The 18241-nt window shown below is 49.1% G+C and overlaps 1 protein-coding gene and 1 non-coding gene across 2 annotated transcripts in view; both read right to left on the reverse strand.

The window, feature by feature from the left end:
- ZNF385C (zinc finger protein 385C) overlaps positions 1 to 14802 on the reverse strand; it is a 42768-nt gene extending 27966 nt beyond the window's left edge. The window contains exon 1 of the mRNA XM_038754065.1: positions 14538 to 14802. Within this exon, the coding sequence (XP_038609993.1) occupies positions 14538 to 14802 (265 nt within the window). The remainder of the gene's footprint in view (positions 1 to 14537) is intronic.
- TRNAL-CAG lies at positions 5802 to 5884 on the reverse strand. Its single transcript has one exon. It is a non-coding gene; the product is annotated as a tRNA-Leu (tRNA).
- Positions 14803 to 18241: the final 3439 nt, after the last annotated feature.

Here is an 18241-nt window from a genome sequence, read left to right on the forward strand (position 1 = left end):
CTTGTATCCCCCCAGCGCTTAGAACAGTGCTTTGCACATAGTAAGTGCTTAACAAACGTCATCATTATTATTTATTATTATTAAGTGGCGGAGCAGGATTAGAACCCATGACCTCTGATTCCCAAGCCCGTGCTCTTTCCATTGAGCCACGCTGCTTCTATTTGCATTTGGCGGGCGGGGTGGGGGGGGCGGTGAGATCAGCGTGGCTTAGTGGGAAGAGCCTGGGCTTGGGAGTCAGAGGTCGTGGGTTCTAATCCTGCTCTGCCACTTATCAGCTTTGTGACTTTGGGCAAGTCGCTTAACTTCTCTGTGCTTCAGTTCCCTCATCCGTAAAATGGGGATTCAGACCGTGAGCCCCAAGTGGGACAACACAATTACTTTGTATCTACCCGAGCGCTTAGAACAGTGCTTGGCACATAGTAAGCGTTTAACAAATACCATCATCATCTATGTGTGCGTACAAATGTAGTTGGATGTCTCAATTAATCATTAATTATCATTATTATTAGTATATAGTAATAATAATAATAAAGGCTCAACCCTCATTTCCCCATCTGCCCTCCCCTCTGCGTCAACCTTGGACTTGGCACTGTGATACACACCGAGCCCCAAAGCACTTATGTAATATCGCTTAGTACAGTGCTCTGCACACAGTAAGCGCTCAATAAATACGATTGATGATGATGATGATCCTTATACTTTAGTATTTCTCTTATCTGTAATTTATTTTCATGTCCGTGTCCCTCTGCAGAGCAGGGGATCACGTCTTCCCACTTGTACTTTCCCAAGCCCTTAATATAGTGCTCTGCACACAGTAAGTGCTCAATAAATACCATTGGTGATGACGATGATATCCTAATATTCTACTATTTTCCCTATCTGTAATTTATTTTAATGTCTGCTTCTTCCTACAGACTGTAAGATCCTTGTGCTCAGGACTGACAACAGTGTTCTGCACACAATAGGGGCTCAGTAAATGTTATTGATTGGTTGCTTAATGTATATATGTTTGTACACATTTATTACTCTATTTATTTATTTTCCTTGTACATATCTATTCTATTTATTTTATTTCGTTAATATGTTTGGTTTTGTCCTCCATCTCCCCCTTCTAGACTGTGAGCCCACTGTTGGGTAGGGACTGTCTCTATATTTTGCCAACTTGGACTTCCAAGCGCTTAGTACAGTGCTCTGCACACAGTAAGCGCTCAATAAATACAATTGATTGATTGATTGATTAATAATAAAATAATAATGATGGTATTTGTTAAGCACTTACTGTGTGCCAAGCACTTTTCTAAGCTCTGGGGGAGGTAAAACGTAACCAGGTTGTCCCACATGGGGCTCACAGTTTTAATCCCCACTTTACAGATGAGGTAACTGAGGCGCAGAGAAATTAAGTGACTTGCCCCAAGTCACACAGCTGACAAGTGGCAGAGCCGGAATTAGAACCCACAACCTCTGACTCCCAAGCCCCTGCTCTTTCCACTAAGCCACACTGCTTCTCCTGGTACGTCAAGCGCTGGGGAAAATATAATGCAATCAAGTCAGTCACATTAGCGGCCCACAGTCCCAAAGGTGAAAAACTGAGGCTGGAAGAAGTGAAATGACTTGCTCAAGGTCACACAGCATGCGAGCAGGGTAGCTGGGCTTAGAACCCAGGTCTCTTGACTCCTGCGCTCTTTCCACTGAGCATACTATGTGTGTTACTGTATGTGCGTGCGTGTGTGTATCAATCAATCAATCGTATTTATTGAGCGCTTACTGTGTGCAGAGCACTGTACTAAGCGCTTGGGAAGTCCAAGTTGGCAACATATGGAGACAGTCCCTACCCAACAGTGGGCTCACAGTCTAAAAGTGTGTACGTGTGTATGTGTGGTTTGTCCGAGGGTCTGTCTCTATCATCATCATCATCATCAATCGTATTTATTGAGCACTTACTGTGTGCAGAGCACTGGACTAAGCGCTTGGGAAGTCCAAGTTGGCAACATATAGAGACAGTCCCTACCCAACAATGGGCTCACAGTCTAAAAGTGTGTATGTGTGTATGTGTGGTTTGTCCGAGGGTCTGTCTCTGTGTGTTGGTGTAAGGATGGGACTGAGAGGGGGTCGCATTCAGCGCTTAGAACAGTGCTCGGCACATAGTAAGCGCTTAACCAAGCGCTTAGTACAGTGCTCTGCACATAGTAAGCGCTCAATAAATACGATTGATTGATTAACCAATAGTATTATTATTATTATTATTATCCAGGGCTGGGAGTGCTGCGAAGGGGATGGTACTTCCCAAGCGCTTAGTACAGTGCTCTGCACACAGTAAGCGCTCAATAAATACGATTGATTGATTGAGGGGGGTCGCAATTGAGGATGGGGGAGGTTCCAAGGGGCATCACAGTTTGGGTTGGGGAAGGGAGCCAAAGGCGTGTCGGATTCCTGTCACCCCTGACCCCCCGGCTGAGAAGTTCTGCTTTGTTTCGAGGTCGAATCCCGACTCCGCCACATATCTGCTGTGTGACCTTGGGCAAGTCACTTAACTTCTCTGTGCCCCAATTACCTCATCTGTAAAATGGGGAGTAAAAAACTGTGAGCCCCCCATGGGACAACCTGATCACCTTGTATCCCCCCCCAGCGCTTATAACAGTGCTCTGCACATAATAATAATAATAATAATGATGATGATGGCATTTGTTAAGCGCTTACTATGTGCAAAGCACTGTCCTAAGCTCTGGGCGGATACAAGGTGATCAGGTTGTCCCACGTGGGGCTCACAGTCTTCATCCCCATTTTACAGATGAGGTAACTGAGGCTCAGAGAAGTTAAGTGACTTGCCCAAGGTCACACAGCAGCCATGTGGCGGAGCTGGGATTCGAACCCGTGACCTCTGACTCCAAAGCCCGCGCTCTTTCAATCAATCAATCGTATTTATTGAGTGCTTACTGTGCAGAGCGCTGTACTAAGCGCTTGCTTCTAAGCGCTTAACAAATGCCACCATCATTATTATGTGCTTCTCATTCATTCATTCATTCATTCAACCGTATTTATTGAGTGCTTACTGTGTGCAGAGCACTGGACTAAGCGCTTGGGAAGGACAAGTTTCTCCCCCCCTTCTAGACTGTGAGCCCGTTGTTGGGTAGGGACCGTCTCTCTTTGTTGACGAATTGTACTTTCCAAGCGCTTAGTACAGTGCTCTGCACACAGTAATCGCTCAATAAGTGCGACTGAATGAATGAATTGATGAATGAATGAATGGATCGCCCCCTTCCCCCTCCCCGGCCTCCCCATCTGGCCAGCCGAGAGCCTTCTCTTGGGGCGGGGGTCTCGGGATCAGGGCTGGAGCGGGAGGATTCATTCATTCAATTGTATTTATTGAGCGCTTACTGTGTGCAGAGCACTGTACTAAGCGCTTGGGAACTCCAAGTTGCCAACATAGAGAGACGGTCCCTACCCAACAGTGGGCTCACAGTCTAGAAGGGGGAGACAGAGAACAAAACTAAAACATATTAACAAAATAAAATAAATAGAATAAATCTGTACAAATAAAATAGAGTAATAAATACATACATCCCTTCAAGGCCCTACTGAGAGCTCACCTCCTCCAGGAGGCCTTCCCAGACTGAGCCCCTTCCTTCCTCTCCCCCTCGTCCCCCTCTCCATCCCCCCCATCTTACCTCCTTCCCTTCCCCACAGCACCTGTATATATGTATATATGTTTGTACAAATTTATTACTCTATTTATTTGACTTGTACATATCTATTCTATTTATTTTATTTTGTTACTATGTTTGGTTTTGTTCTCTGTCTCCCCCTTTTAGACTGTGAGCCCATTGTTGGGTAGGGACTGTCTCTATATGTTGCCAATTTGTACTTCCCAAGCGCTTAGTCCAGTGCTCTGCACATAGTAAGCGCTCAATAAATACGATTGATGATATATACAGGTGCTGTGGGGAGGGGAAGGAGGTAAAGCGGGGGGGATGGAGAGGGGGAGGAGGGGGAGAGGAAGAGATTTTCCCGGGACTTTGAGGAGGGGGATCTGGGGATCCCTTCCCTCCCCTCGCCCCCCGAAGAACCCCAGATTGACCCTCAGGCCTTTCTACGGCAGGACCACCACCCCGGGGTCCCCCAAAACACTTCCCAACCCTCCCCCGAGCCCCCCGCCTCACCAAAGCCCTCCATCCCTGCCTGGAGCTCTGGCAGATTTGGGAAGGGGGGTCGGTTGGGTGGGAGAGGATAATAATAGTAACGGTATTTATTAAGCGCTTACTATGTGCCGAGTACTGTTCTAAGCACTGAGGTCGATACAGGGTAATCAGGTTGTCCCATTTGGGGCTCACAGCTTTAATCCCCATTTTACAGATGAGGTAACTGAGGCACAGAGAAGTTAATAATAATAATAATGGCATTTATTAAGCGCTTACCATGTGCAAAGCACTGTTCTAAGCACTGGGGGGGATACAAGGTGATGAGGTTGTCCCACGTGGGGCTCACAGTCTTCAATTTTCCAGATGAGGGAACTGAGGCCCAGAGAAGTGACTTGCCCAAAGTCACCCAGCTGACAAGTGGCGGAGCCGGCATTTGAACCCATGACCTCTGCCTCCCAAGCCCGGGCTCTTTCCCACTGAGCCACGCTTGCTTCTCTAAGTTAAGTGACTCGCCCAAGGTCACCCAGCAGACCAGTAGCGGGTCTGACAGGGGGTCAATGGAGCAGGAATTCTGGCACATCTAGAGGCTGGAAGTTCTTCTGAAGACCCCCCGCTCCAGTCCCATCCCCCCGAAAAGCGGCCTATCCCGGCCGGGCACTTACTCTGGAGCATCCTGGCCCGGTTCGGTTCGGCCCGGCTTGGTCCCACAGGGCGAGGGGGACAGACATGGAAAAAGACACCCGGAGAGACGGAAAGATCCGACTGGAGTCCGGGAGAGTGGGATAAATAAAGTCACAGAGCGCCAGAGACAGACACCCAGAGGATGGGCAGTGTCCCCAGCCCAGCCCCTCCGAGAGGGGACCCCGTGGTCCCTGGGCAAGGGGCGGCTCCGAGGGGTCCGGGGGAGGAGCATCGCCACCCAATTCTCTACCCAACTCACTTAACTTCTCTGAGCCTCAGTTACCTCACCTGTAAAATGGGGATGAAGACTGTGAGCCCCACGTGGGACAACCTGATCACTCTGTATCCCCCCAAGCGCTTAACAAATAAGTGCTTAACAAATGCCAACATTGTTATTATTATTATTGCCCCCAGACAGTGGGCAGCGTTCGGTAGTCGTCGTCTCTCTCCCATCCTCCCAGTATTATTGTTATTATAATCAATCAATCAATCAATCGTATTTATTGAACGCTTACTGTGTGCAGAGCACTGTACTACGCGCTTGGGAAGTCCAAGTTGGCAACATCTAGAGACAGTCCCTACCCAACAGTGGGCTCACAGTCTAAAAGGGGGAGACAGAGAACAAAACCAAACATATTAACAAAATAAAATAAATAGAACAGATATGTACAAGGAAAATAAATAAATAGAGTAATAAATATGTACAAACATATATACATATATACAGGGAGATATTCCCGACAGTGGGAGGGGAGGGAGTTCAGGTTTTCCTTCTCGGGAGATTGGAAAAGAACCCCGAGAGCAGACTGGAGGACGGGGGGCAGGAAACGGGCCGGCTTGACACCCGAGGGGCCAGGGAGAAGGAATGATTTCATTTCGACTCGCCGCCAGATCATCATCAAACATATTTATTGAGCGCTTACTATGTGCAGAGCACTATACTAAGCGCTTAGCACTGTACTAAGCGCTTAAACTAACAACATCTGTCAGAAGTGGGATTCGAACCCACACCTCCAGAGGAGACTGCGACCTGAACGCAGCGCCTTAGACCGCTCGGCCATCCTAACGTTTTATTAATTAATAATTTATTAATTTATTTATTAATAAAACATCGCCAGATGTTTTATTAGGCCCACTGCCTGATTTCTTTCTGGCAGTGAGAGCGTGATTCGGGGGTGCTGGCCCCTCAAGAAAGTTTCTGGCTGGTGGGGGACAAAGAGGGACTGGATATTCCCGAGTGGGAAACCGGGAGGAGAAGGGGAGAGTGGAAGAGGGGAGCTTTGGTGGGGGAAGGGGGTAGGGACTGTCTCTATATGTTGCCAACTTGTACTTCCCAAGCGCTTAGTACAGTGCTCTGCACACAGTAAGCGCTCAATAAATATGATTGATTGATTGATTGATTCCCCAGCCTCCTCCAGCTCAGAACATAGTTTTGATCTCCCAGGAACGAGGGGGAGATGGGGTGACACGGATAGAGGAGCTCTGGTGTATTTCCCGGGGGGTTCAGAGCAGGGTTTGGACCCTCCCGATCCCTTTGGGCAAGTCACTTAACTTCTCTGGGCCTCAGTTCCCTCATCTGTAAAATGGGGATTAAGCCTGTGAGCCCCACGTGGGACAACCTGATGACCTTGTATCTACCCCAGCGCTTAGAACAGCGCTTGGCACATAGTAAGCGCTTAACAAATACCAACATTATTATTATCTCCCCTCACCGGTCACCCTCATGATCCCTGTTTCAAGATGGGGGGGGCGTTGTGCCCCCACAATTCCACCTCCCGCTTTTCCTGTTCCTTTGTTCTCCCACGCCGCTTCCATCTCCACCCACTCGGGTTGGACTTTTATCTGGGAGTTGAATTCCTTGAGAAATCCCCTCTTCCTGAGCATCAGGTTGCATGGTGGGGTCGCTGGGGGTGGAGGAGATAAGGGGCAGTCGCGGGCAGGCACACGCACACATACGTGTTCCTGCCGGGAGATTGTGGGGAGAGGTGGGGGGGCTGCCATCCTGCCCTACCCAGAGCCCCCAAACTAAGTACCCACCCCCTCGAAGAAGGGGAGCCCAAAGCACAGTCGAGGCTGGGGGATAGGACACCTGGGACCCTACAATGCCCTCCCACACATCCACACCATATCTGGGCTGGAAGAGAGAGATTGCAAGCTCCTTGTGGGCAGGAAATGTTTCCACCAACTCTGTTGCATTCTCCCAAGCACTTAATACAGTGCTCTCACAATCAATCAATCAATGGTTTTAGACTGTGAGCCCATTGTTGGGTAGGGACTGTCTCTACATGTTGCCAACTTGTACTTCCCAAGCGCTTGGTACAGTGCTCTGCACACAGTAAGCGCTCAATAAATACGATTGATGATGATGATGATGATGGTTTTCAATGAGCATTTACTGCATTCATTCATTCAATCCATATATATTCAGTCATATTCATTGAGCACTTTCTGCGTGCAGAGCACTGTACTAAGCCCTTGGGAGAGTACATGCAACAATAGACACATTCCCTGCCCACAATAAGCTTACATGGTACTAAGCACTTGGGAATGTACAACGCAATAGATTTGGTAGACACGTTCCTTGCCCACAATGAGCTTAGAGTCTACACAGTAAGCCCTCAATAAATACCACCGGTTGGAGATGATCATCCTGCCTAGAAGTAGGGAGATGGACAGGATGGACCTCAGGTAGACCTGAGACCCCCCCAGGGCCCCAAAAGAGAGATAGTACATACAACAATAGACACATTCCCTGCCCACAGTGAGCTTACATGGTACTAAGCACTTGGGAATGTACAATGCAATAGATTTGGTGGACACGTTCCCTGCCCACAATGAGCTTAGCGTCTACACAGTAAGCCCTCAATAAATACCACTGGTTGATTGATTCATTAGGAGATGATCATCCCGCCTAGAAGTAGGGAGATGGACAGGATGGACCTCAGGTAGACCTGAGGCCCCCCCAGGGCCCCAAAAGGGAGAGAGTACATACAACAATAGACACATTCCCTGCCCACAGTGAGCTTACATAGTACTAAGCACTTGGGAATGTACAATGCAATAGATTTGGTAGACACGTTCCCTGCCCACAATGAGCTTAGAGTCTACACAGTAAGCCCTCAATAAATACCACCGGTTGACTGATTCATTAGGAGATGATCATCCTGTCTAGAAGTAGGGAGATGGACAGGATGGACCTCAGGTAGACCTGAGACCCCCCCAGGGCCCCAAAAGGGAGAGAGTACATACAATAGACACATTCCCTGCCCACAGTGAGCTTACATGGTACTAAGCACTTGGGAATGTACAACGCAATAGATTTGGTAGACACGTTCCCTGCCCACAATGAGCTTAGAGTCTACACAGTAAGCCCTCAATAAATACCACTGGTTGATTGATTCATTAGGAGATGATCATCCTGTCTAGAAGTAGGGAGATGGACAGGATGGACCTCAGGTAGACCTGAGACCCCCCCAGGGCCCCAAAAGGGAGAGAGTACATACAACAATAGACACATTCCCTGCCCACAGTGAGCTTACATGGTACTAAGCACTTGGGAATGTACAATGCAATAGATTTGGTAGACACGTTCCCTGCCCACAATGAGCTTAGAGTCTACACAGTAAGCACTCAATAAATACCACTGGTTGATTGATTCATTAGGAGATGCTCATCCTGCCTAGAAGTAGGGAGATGGACAGGATGGACCTCAGGTAGACCTGAGACCCCTCCAGGGCCCCAAAAGGGAGAGAGTCACCAAAAGATGATTTGGGACAGAGAGAATTATATGTTTGTACTTTGTATATATGTTTGTACATATTTATTACTCTATTTATTTATTTATTTATTTTACTTGTACATATCTATTCTATTTATTTTATTTTGTTAGTATGTTTGGTTTTGTCTCCCCCTTTTAGACTGTGAGCCCACTGTTGGGTAGGGACTGTCTCTTGTACTTCCCAAACGCTTAGTACAGTGCTCTGCACACAGTAAGCACTCAATAAATACGATTGATGATGATGATGATGACCAGAGACAATTCTGACCACTGGGTCCACGGCCACACTAAAACGAATCAAGGTAGACAAAGCAGTGTGGCTCAGTGGAAAGAGCACGGGCTTTGGAGTCAGAGGTCATGGGTTCGAATCCCAGCTCCGCCACATGTCTGCTGTGTGACCTTGGGCAAAGTCACTTAACTTCTCTGAGCCTCATCTGTAAAATGGGGATTACGACTATGAGCCCCACGTGGGACAACCTGATCACCTTGTATCCCCCCCAGCGCTTAGAACAGTGCCTTGCACACAGTAAGCGCTTAACAAATGCCATTATTATTATTATTATCCCCCAGCCCTGCCAACACCCAGCCTCCACGGGGCAGTTTATCCTCCAAACTCTCTCACTCGCAGCCTGATTTCCCTCAGGCCTCAGACCTGTGCTCCCCTGCCTGGACCACATTTCCAGAAACCCAAACAGCCAACTCTCAACATGGCCTCGTGGAAAGGGCATGAGTCTGGGTGTCTGCCAGTTGCTTGCTGTGTGACCTTGGGCAGGTCGCTTAGCTACTCTGGGCCTCGGTTTCCTTATCTGTGAAATGAGAATTAAATTCTCTTCATTCCAGCTTAGACTGAGAGCCCTATATGGGACAGGGACTGTGTCCAACCTGTTAAACTTGTAATAGTATGAATGAATGAATTGTATGAATTTATTACTCTTGTATGAATTTATTACTCTATTTTATTTGTGCATATTTATTCTATTTATTTTATTTTGTTAATATGTTTTGTTTTGTTCTCTGTCTCCCCTTTCTAGACTGTGAGCCCACTGTTGGGTAGGGATGGTCTCTATATGTTGCCAACTTGTACTTCCCAAGCGCTTAGTACAGTGCTCTGCACACAGTAAGCGCTCAATAAATACGATTGAATGAATGATTGAATAATAGTAATAATAATGACAATTATTATTATTATTGTGATACCTGTTAAGCACTTACTATGTGCCAAGCACTGTTCTAAGTAGCTGGGTAGATACAAGTTAATCAGGTTGGACACAGTCCTGGTCCCGCATGGGGCGCATACTCTTCATCCCCATTTTACAGATGAGGTAACTGAGGCACCAAGAAGTGAAGTGGCTTGCCCAAAGTCGCACAACAGACATAATAACGATGATATTTGTTAAGCGCTTACTATGTGCCAAGCACTGTTCTAAGTAGTTGGGTAGATACAAGTTAATCAGGTTGGACACAGTCCTGGTCCCGCATGGGGTGCATACTCTTCATCCCCATTTTACAGATGAGGTAACTGAGGCACCAAGAAGTGAAGTGGCTTGCCCAAAGTCACACAACGGACATAATAATGATGATATTTGTTAAGCGCTTACTATGTGCCAAGCACTGTTCTAAGCGCTGGCACTGGAAGCAGCATAATGTAGGGATAGAGCACAGGCCTGGGGGTCGGAAGGTCATGGGTTCTAATCCCGGCTCCACCGCTTGTCTGCTGTGTGACCTTGGGTGAATCACTCCACTTCTCTGTGCCTCAGTGACCTCATCTACAAAATGGGGATTCAGACTGTGACCCATGTGGGACAGGGACTGTGTCCATCTGGATTTACTTGTATATATGTTTGTACATATTTATTACTCTATTTATTTATTTATTTATTTTATTTGTACATATCCATTCTATTTATTTTATTTTGTTAGTATGTTTGGTTTTGTTCCCTGTCTCCCCCTTTTAGACTGTGAGCCCACTGTTGGGTAGGGACTGTCTCTATATGTTGCCAAGTTGGACTTCCCAAGCGCTTAGTACAGTGCTCTGCACATAGTAAGCGCTCAATATATACGATTGATGATGATGATGATGATCCACCCCAGCGCTACTATGGGGCCTAGTACACAGTAAGCACTTAACAAATGTCACAATTATTATTATAATTATTCTTCTTATTAAGTAGCAGAGGTAGGATTGCGGACTCGCGGTCCCGTGCTTTCCCCACTAAGCCTCACTGCTTCTGTATCGACCCCAGCGCTTAGAACAGGGCGGGACGGCAAGCGCGTCCCAAATACCGTTAAGAAACAAACAAACCAAAACTACTCTGTGGATTAGCCACAACAGAATCCAAACATTCCTGGTAGCTAGGGGCCCATCCGGCCTCCAGCACCCGCGGACACTGAGGGGAAGGGTGGCTTTCTCCGTCTCTGGCTGCCAAGTTATTCCCCCTTGGCCACCCGCCTCCCCAAAGTCGGTCCCGGGGTCACCTCCCCCAGCAGCTGCCCAAACAGGGCCACACCTCCGCCCTCCCCCCAGCTGTTATCCATGCCAAGCTGGTGCAGGGAGTGAGGAGCTGACTGATGCTTCATTTGCTCTTTGAGCCCACTGTTGGGTAGGGACTGTCTCTATGTGATGCCAATTTGTACTTCCCAAGCGCTTAGTACAGTGCTCTGCACATAGTAAGCGCTCAATAAATACGATTGATTGATTTTCTGATGAGCCCAAACCTCCCCACCTCCACCCCACACCCTTCCACTCCTTTCCGTAATAATAAAGCCCTACTAAGAGCTCACCTCCTCCAGGAGGCCTTCCCAGACTGAGCCCCCTTTTTCCTCTCCTCCTCCCCACCTCCCCGCCCTACCTCCTTCCCCTCCCCACAGCACCTGTATATATGTTTGTACAGACCCGCTGTTGGGTAGGGACTGTCTCTACTTGTACTTCCCATGCGCTTAGTACAGTGCTCTGCACACAGTAAGCGCTCAATAAATACGATTGATTGATTGACTGATTACTTGTAAGAATAATAATAATAATGATGGCATTTATTAAGCGCTTACTATGTGCAAAGCACTGTTCTAAGCGCTGGGGAGGTTCCAAGGTGATCAGGTTGTCCCACGTGGGGCTCACAATCTTAATCCCCATTTGACAGATGAGGTAACAGAGGCACAGAGAAGTGAAGTGACTTGCCCAACTCTATGTGTTGCCAACTTGTACTTCCCAAGCGCTTAGTACAGTGCTCTGCACACAGTAAGCGCTCAATAAATATGATTGATTGATTGATTACTCTACTTGTAATAATAATAATGATGGCATTTATTAAGCGCTTATTATGTGCAAAGCACTGTTCTAAGCGCTGGGGAGGTTCCAAGGTGATCAGGTTGTCCCATGTGGGGCTCACAATCTTAATCCCCATTTTACAGATGAGGTAACTGAGGCACAGAGAAGTGAAGTGACTTGCCCAAAGTCACACAGCTGACAAGCGGCGGAGCCGGGATTTGAACCCGTGACCTCCGACTCCAAAGCCCGTGATCTTTCCACTGAGCCACGTTGCTTCTCTATAGTAAGGCAGGCAGGGGGGTGGTAGGGAATGGTGGTCAGGGTCTGGGGAGGCTGGGGGGCAGGGGCAGGCTAGGGTGGTGGGGGGACTAGATGACCCTTTCTGGAGGGTGAAGCAGTGTGGCCCAATGTATAGAGCCTGGGCCTGGGAATCAGAAGGACCTGGGTTCTAATCCCACTTCTGCCACTTGTCCGCTGTATGACCTTGGGCAAATATCTTAATTTCTCCGGGTCTCAGTTCCCTCATCTGTAAAATGGGAATTAAAGATTGTGAGCCCTCAGCGGGACAGGGACGGTGTCCAACCGCATTATCTTGTATCTGTCCCAGTGCTTAGTACAATGCCTGGCACACAGTAATCGCTTAACAAATACCACAGTTATTGTTGTTATTAGGGCTGGGGTGAGGTATTGGGGCCCAGGTACTGAGGGGTGAGGTTGTCCTTGTTATATTGTAATAATAATAACAATAATATTTATTAATAACAGTGTCAAGCACTGTTCTAAGCTCCGGGGTAGATATAAGGTCATCAGGTTGGACAGAGTCCCTGTCCCACATGGGGCTCACACTCTTAATCCCCCTTTTACAGATGAGGTAACTGAGGCCAGGAGGAGTGAAATGACTTGACCAAGGTCACACAGCAGACCAGTGGCAGAGCCAGGATTAGAACGCAGGTAGTTTAGGGCTAGGAGAGCCAGCTCCCCATCTTCCCAGGCCAATCCAGCCCACCGCTCTCTGGTATTCCCAGCCTGCTGGGCTGGAAATGTCTTTCCATCTCTATGCTGCTGGGAGCACGGGGGCATCCACAGAGGGCTGGGCAGAGGGAGAGGAGAGAAGGAAGGCTGAGGAGAGGAGGGGAAGGGGATCAGAAAGGAACGTGTTATTGCTTGTGACTGACTGTCAGGCTGTGACAGAAGGCCCCCAGTCTGCCCCAAATCACAGTGACAACCAACACCCCCCAGCTCAGCCCATACCCTCGGCCCCCCGCCCCTCCCAGAGAACAGAGTGAGAAGGGTAGAGCCAGGGGGCATGAGCCATGGGGTCAGATGTCTCTGAGAGATGGTGACTATAAGGATGGCTCCCCCCATCCCCCACTCAGGGAGACCCACAAACGGAGATAGAAATTGGGACACAGAGACGAGGAGGGGACCAGAGATAAGCATAAAGGAGTTAAAGCATGTTAAAGCAACCCCCTTCTCCCCACAACTGAGGCTTGGGCAGGTGCCATTTCTGACGTCCCCATCCTTCCCCTCCACCCTTTTCTCTCCCCTCTCCTCTCCCCAGCCCCAACCCTGCCACGCAAACCCTTGCCTCATCACCACTGGCCTGCACTGATTTGCTTTCACAGAATCTGGGGCTGCACAAAAGCTGCCCTTAGGGATTTCTGGGCTTCAGCTCAGCTGTTCGACCTTCACTCCTGACAAGGCTGCCCTCCCACTCCACCCTGCAGATGACTTTGTGATGCCCAGAACATTAAACACCTTGACCCGGATTTGCCTGAGGTGCCTAGTGATGATGATGGTATTTATGGAGCACTTACTATGTGCCAAGCACTGTTCTAAGCACTAGGGAGGTTACAAGGTGATCAGGTTGTCCCACAGGGGGGGCTCAGTATTAATCCCCGTTTTACAGTTGAGGTAACTGAGGCACAGAGAAGTTAAGTGACTTGCCCAAAGTCACACAGCTGACAGCTGGCAGACCCGGGATTTGAACCCATGACCTCTGATGCCAAAGCCCGGGCTCTTTCCACTGAGCCACGCTGCTTCTCCATAGTGCTAGCTATATGCCCCGGGTGGGAGGTCTGGCTTGCAAGGTCGACCTTTCGGAATTGTTGAAATTACTAAGGATTTCACCTGTTTGGTCCAGGAAGGGAGCCCAAGGAGAGGCGGGCTGGTAATACTCTGTTCTTATCTGCAAGGGTGACATATGCACGGAGAAACGCACGTTTCCTCACCAATCCCTTAGTTCCTATTGGAGATCGGGCCTCTCTGGACCCATGATGGGGCCTTGTTTTTTCCTTTCCTCTTGACATCCCTAACTCCTCCCGTCAACCTGCATCACCCTCACGGACTCATTCATCCGGCCCCACGGCTGGCAGCCAGCTGCCCCCTCGGGTAGTCTTTGCCAGATCTCTCAGAAAGTCACCCAGATACGGGATGAGCCAGAAATCCCGGCTAGGATGCAGGCAGAACATGGGAGGTGGGTTCTGATAGGGCACCTCGAAGGGCACATTTGTGAGTTTCTCTACCCCATCACCCGCTTGGCCAGGGGCCCCTCTGGGAAAATCTTATTATAAACTGGACCTTTCTGAATGTAAAAGGGTCCCCCGTTGCCCCTCCCTCCCCAAACATCTCTCTCTCCCCGTGGTTTCAGCCGATGCCACCCCCGACCAGGGAGTACCTTGACTGAGAGGGGCCCTGTTGGCCCTGCGCTGTTGCCGGAGTCGCTTCAGGTGGGCCTTGCCACTGTAGTGGGTCTGGGCCTGGGCGGCGGAGTTCAGCTGGACGTTGCAGAGGTCGCAGAGGGTGTAGGTGGGGCGCCTCCTCTCCCGCTTGGCCCGGGGGGGCTCGGGAGGCCCTGGGGGGCACTCTGCCTTCCCTGGGGGCGGGGGTCTCCCCGGAGGGTCCGGCTCCGTTGGCGGGGAGGGGCTCAGTGGCCGCTTCATACCTGGTGGAGAGTGGGGGAGAAAACAAAATTGGACCAGGCAGGTGAGACCCATGGTGGCAGAGAGATACTCTGAGAGATGGCCCAGAGAGTCCCAGAGTCAGAGCCCCAGAGAACCACAGCCTGATGAGGGGGGGCGGGGGGATGGGGGTTCACCGGCCTCCCTACCCTCTGCTCAGGGATGCGGTGACCCGATCCCAGGGGGAAAAGGGGCAGGGTTGCAGGCATCTCAGGGGGCACTGCACGGTAACCCAAGCCTGGGGCCGGGCCAGCGGGGGCACGAGGGACATTCCCAAGTGATGACCCCATGACAGGAGAGCAGCAAAGCCATCTCAGCTGGACTGGCTTGCGGGTCCAATTTCAGCAGCTGCCCCGTCCGCCCCCAACCCCGCCAGTGACCCTTGCTCCTTGCAGCAGCGCTGCACAGCAGACACTCCCGGTACCCTCCAACTAAATGCCACAAAGAAAAGTTTGGACCCTCTGACCTCACTCCTGCCCCGCCCGTCTTTGCTCCGGCTTCACCCTTGCCCTTGTCCTCACCCCTGCCCCTGGCCCTGTCCTCACCCTTGGCCCTGCACAATCAATCAATCAATCACTGCCTCTGCTCCTATCTTTCCTCCTGTCCCTGACTCTGCTCAAGTAATCAATCAATCACCATCTCTGCCCCTGTCCCTGCCCCCCTCCTATCCCCACCCCTGCCCCTACCCCAGCTCTGGCCCCCTCTCCCTCCACTCAGAGCTTCCATCATGAGCCATTCAGTGGAGCTTGGGGGTCCAGAAAGTGGAGGCTCAGAAACTTCTGGCCTGTATTTATTGAGCGCTTACTGTGTGCACAGCACTGTACTAAGCGCTTGGAAAGTACAAGTTTGCAACATATAGAGATGGTCCCTACCCGCACGTGCATACGTTCATGTATGTGACTGTGTTTATGGGCGAGAGGCTGCATGTCTGTGGTTGTGTGTGTGATTCTGTGTGACCGTGTTTCTCAGTGTGGATGTTTTTATGTACTTTTAGAGGTGCACGACTACCTGTCTTAATGGGTGTGTGGCTGAGTGTGATTGGGTCTGTGCGTGTGTGTACGTGAGATTGAGCGTCTGTGGGCCTCAGTAAGCAACTGTGTGAGAGTGTCTCTGTGTGTGTGAGACTAGATGTCTGTGTGTCTATGAGGGCCCGTGTGTGTGATTGTGTGGGTGACTGGGTGTGTGATTATACGTCTGTGTGTGTGTGTGTGTGTGTGACAACGTGGGAGGCAGAAACAGACCCACAGGGGTGAGGCAGCCACCTGGGAGGGGTAGGACAAGCCAGGTCACCAACAGGTGCTAGGACTCTGAGACTGTGACTAACTGGACGGTGATCTACTGTCTTCCCTGCCCCCTTATCAGACAGACATTTCCGTTTAGAGACACATATACCCGTCCCTGGGATCCAGGCCAGATCTCCGGAGCCCATTCCCTCCCCCGGCCCTTCCCCGGCCCCTTCTCCAGCCCCCAGCCCCACCCATCCAGGCTGACTGCCCAGGCTGCTCACTGGGAGGGAAGAAAACGCTCTGGCATCCAAAAAGCCACCTTCTTCTTGGGCACAGAGCCCCCCAGACTCCCCAGAGCTCTCCCCCCACCAGAGCCTCCAATGCAAGGAGGGAAACTGAGGCTACAGCCGGGGAAGCAGTGTGTCCCGGCCGGATCAGGGGTCAGCATGGTCTCGGGGGGCCCAGGGCAGTGTTTCGTCCCGGGGACAGCATGTCTACACCTTCGGTTTCTGGGCCTGCTGGGGGCAGGGAAGCGGGTGCCAGGACACAGCCTTTCCCTCAACCCATATCTCTCTGCCACTCCAGTCTCTGTCCTGATCAGACCTAGAGGGGACCACCTATCCCCCATCCCTGGCCCCAACCCAGTCTACCCCATCCTTCTAACAATAATAATAATAATAATAATAATAATAATAATAATAATAATAATTCTGGTGTTTGTTAAGAGTTTACCATGAGTCTAAGAACTGGGATAGATACAAGATACCAGATTGGTCACATTATTATTATTATTATATTATAACAATGTCATATATTATGCTGTTCTATATTATATTACATTAATTACTACATTAATATAATATAATAACATGCAATATTGTATTATCACATATTATATCATGTGCATATATTATATAATATATAATGTAATATATGGATATATTATATTATAATATATGATAATATATGATAATATATTTTATTATGATATGATAATATAGCACTAATAAGATTATTATTAATAATAATGGTATTTGTTAAGCGCTTACTATATGTCAAGCTCTGTTCTAAGCACTGGGGTAGGTACAAGATTATCAGGTTGTCCCAGGTGAGGCTCAGATCTTAATCCCCATTTTACAGATGAGGTAACTGAGGCACAGAGAAGTTAAGTGACTTGCCCAAAGTCACACAGCTAATAAGTTGCAGAGCCGGGATTAAAACACATGAACCTCTTGACTCCCAAGCCCGGGCTCTCACATTTCCTGTCCCACTTGGGGCTCACAGTCTCAGTTGGAGGGGGAACAAGAGCTGGATCCCCATTTTTACAGGTGAGGAAATGGAGGCCCAGAGAAATTAAATGACTTGCCCAGAGTCACATTCATTCATTCATTCATTCAATCGTATTTACTGAGCGCTTACTGGGTGCAGAGCACTGTACTAAGCGCTTGGGAAGTACAAGTTGGCAACATATAGAGACGGTCCCTACCCAACAGTGGCCTCACAGTCTAGAAGGGGGAGAGAGAGAACAAAACAAAACATATTAACAAAATAAAAGAAGTAGAATAAAAATGTACAAGTAAAATAGAGTAATATAATAATATATTATATTATAATACAATTATTATTAATATAATATAATAATAATAATAGAGTAACATAGCAGGCAAGTGGAAGAGCCAAGATTAGAATCCAGGTCCTCTGATTCCCAAGCCCATGCTTTTTCTGCTAGGCCATACTGCTTCTCCTAACGCAGACTCTGAGCATGGGATGGGGCCTGCTGGAGGGGATGGAGATCCCCCCGCCCTCCCCAGGCCACCTGCCTTCACCTTTGGCAGGACCATGAAGTCCCTACAGCAGAAACCTTTCCTTGCATGCTAACTGTAATTCCCACACACCTGGTATAGTGCCTGGAAACAAGGCCAGGAGGCACGGGACGGTAGTTGTGGGGGTGGGAGTGGGGGCAGCATGGTCTAGTGGAGAGTACACAGTCCTGGGAGTCAAAAGACTGAGATCCTAGTCCCAGCTCTGCTATTGCCCTGTCGTTTGGCCTTGGACAAATTCAATGGTATTCACTGAGCACTTCCTATGTGCACAGCATTTATCACTTCACCTCTGTGAGTCTCAGTTCGTCATCTGTAAAATGGGGAGACGATCTCTGCACTCCCTGTCTCTTAGACTGTGAACCCTAGTGGACG

This window comes from Tachyglossus aculeatus, chromosome 11 (genome assembly GCF_015852505.1).
Source record: "Tachyglossus aculeatus isolate mTacAcu1 chromosome 11, mTacAcu1.pri, whole genome shotgun sequence".
In the NCBI taxonomy this organism is placed as follows: domain Eukaryota; kingdom Metazoa; phylum Chordata; class Mammalia; order Monotremata; family Tachyglossidae; genus Tachyglossus; species Tachyglossus aculeatus.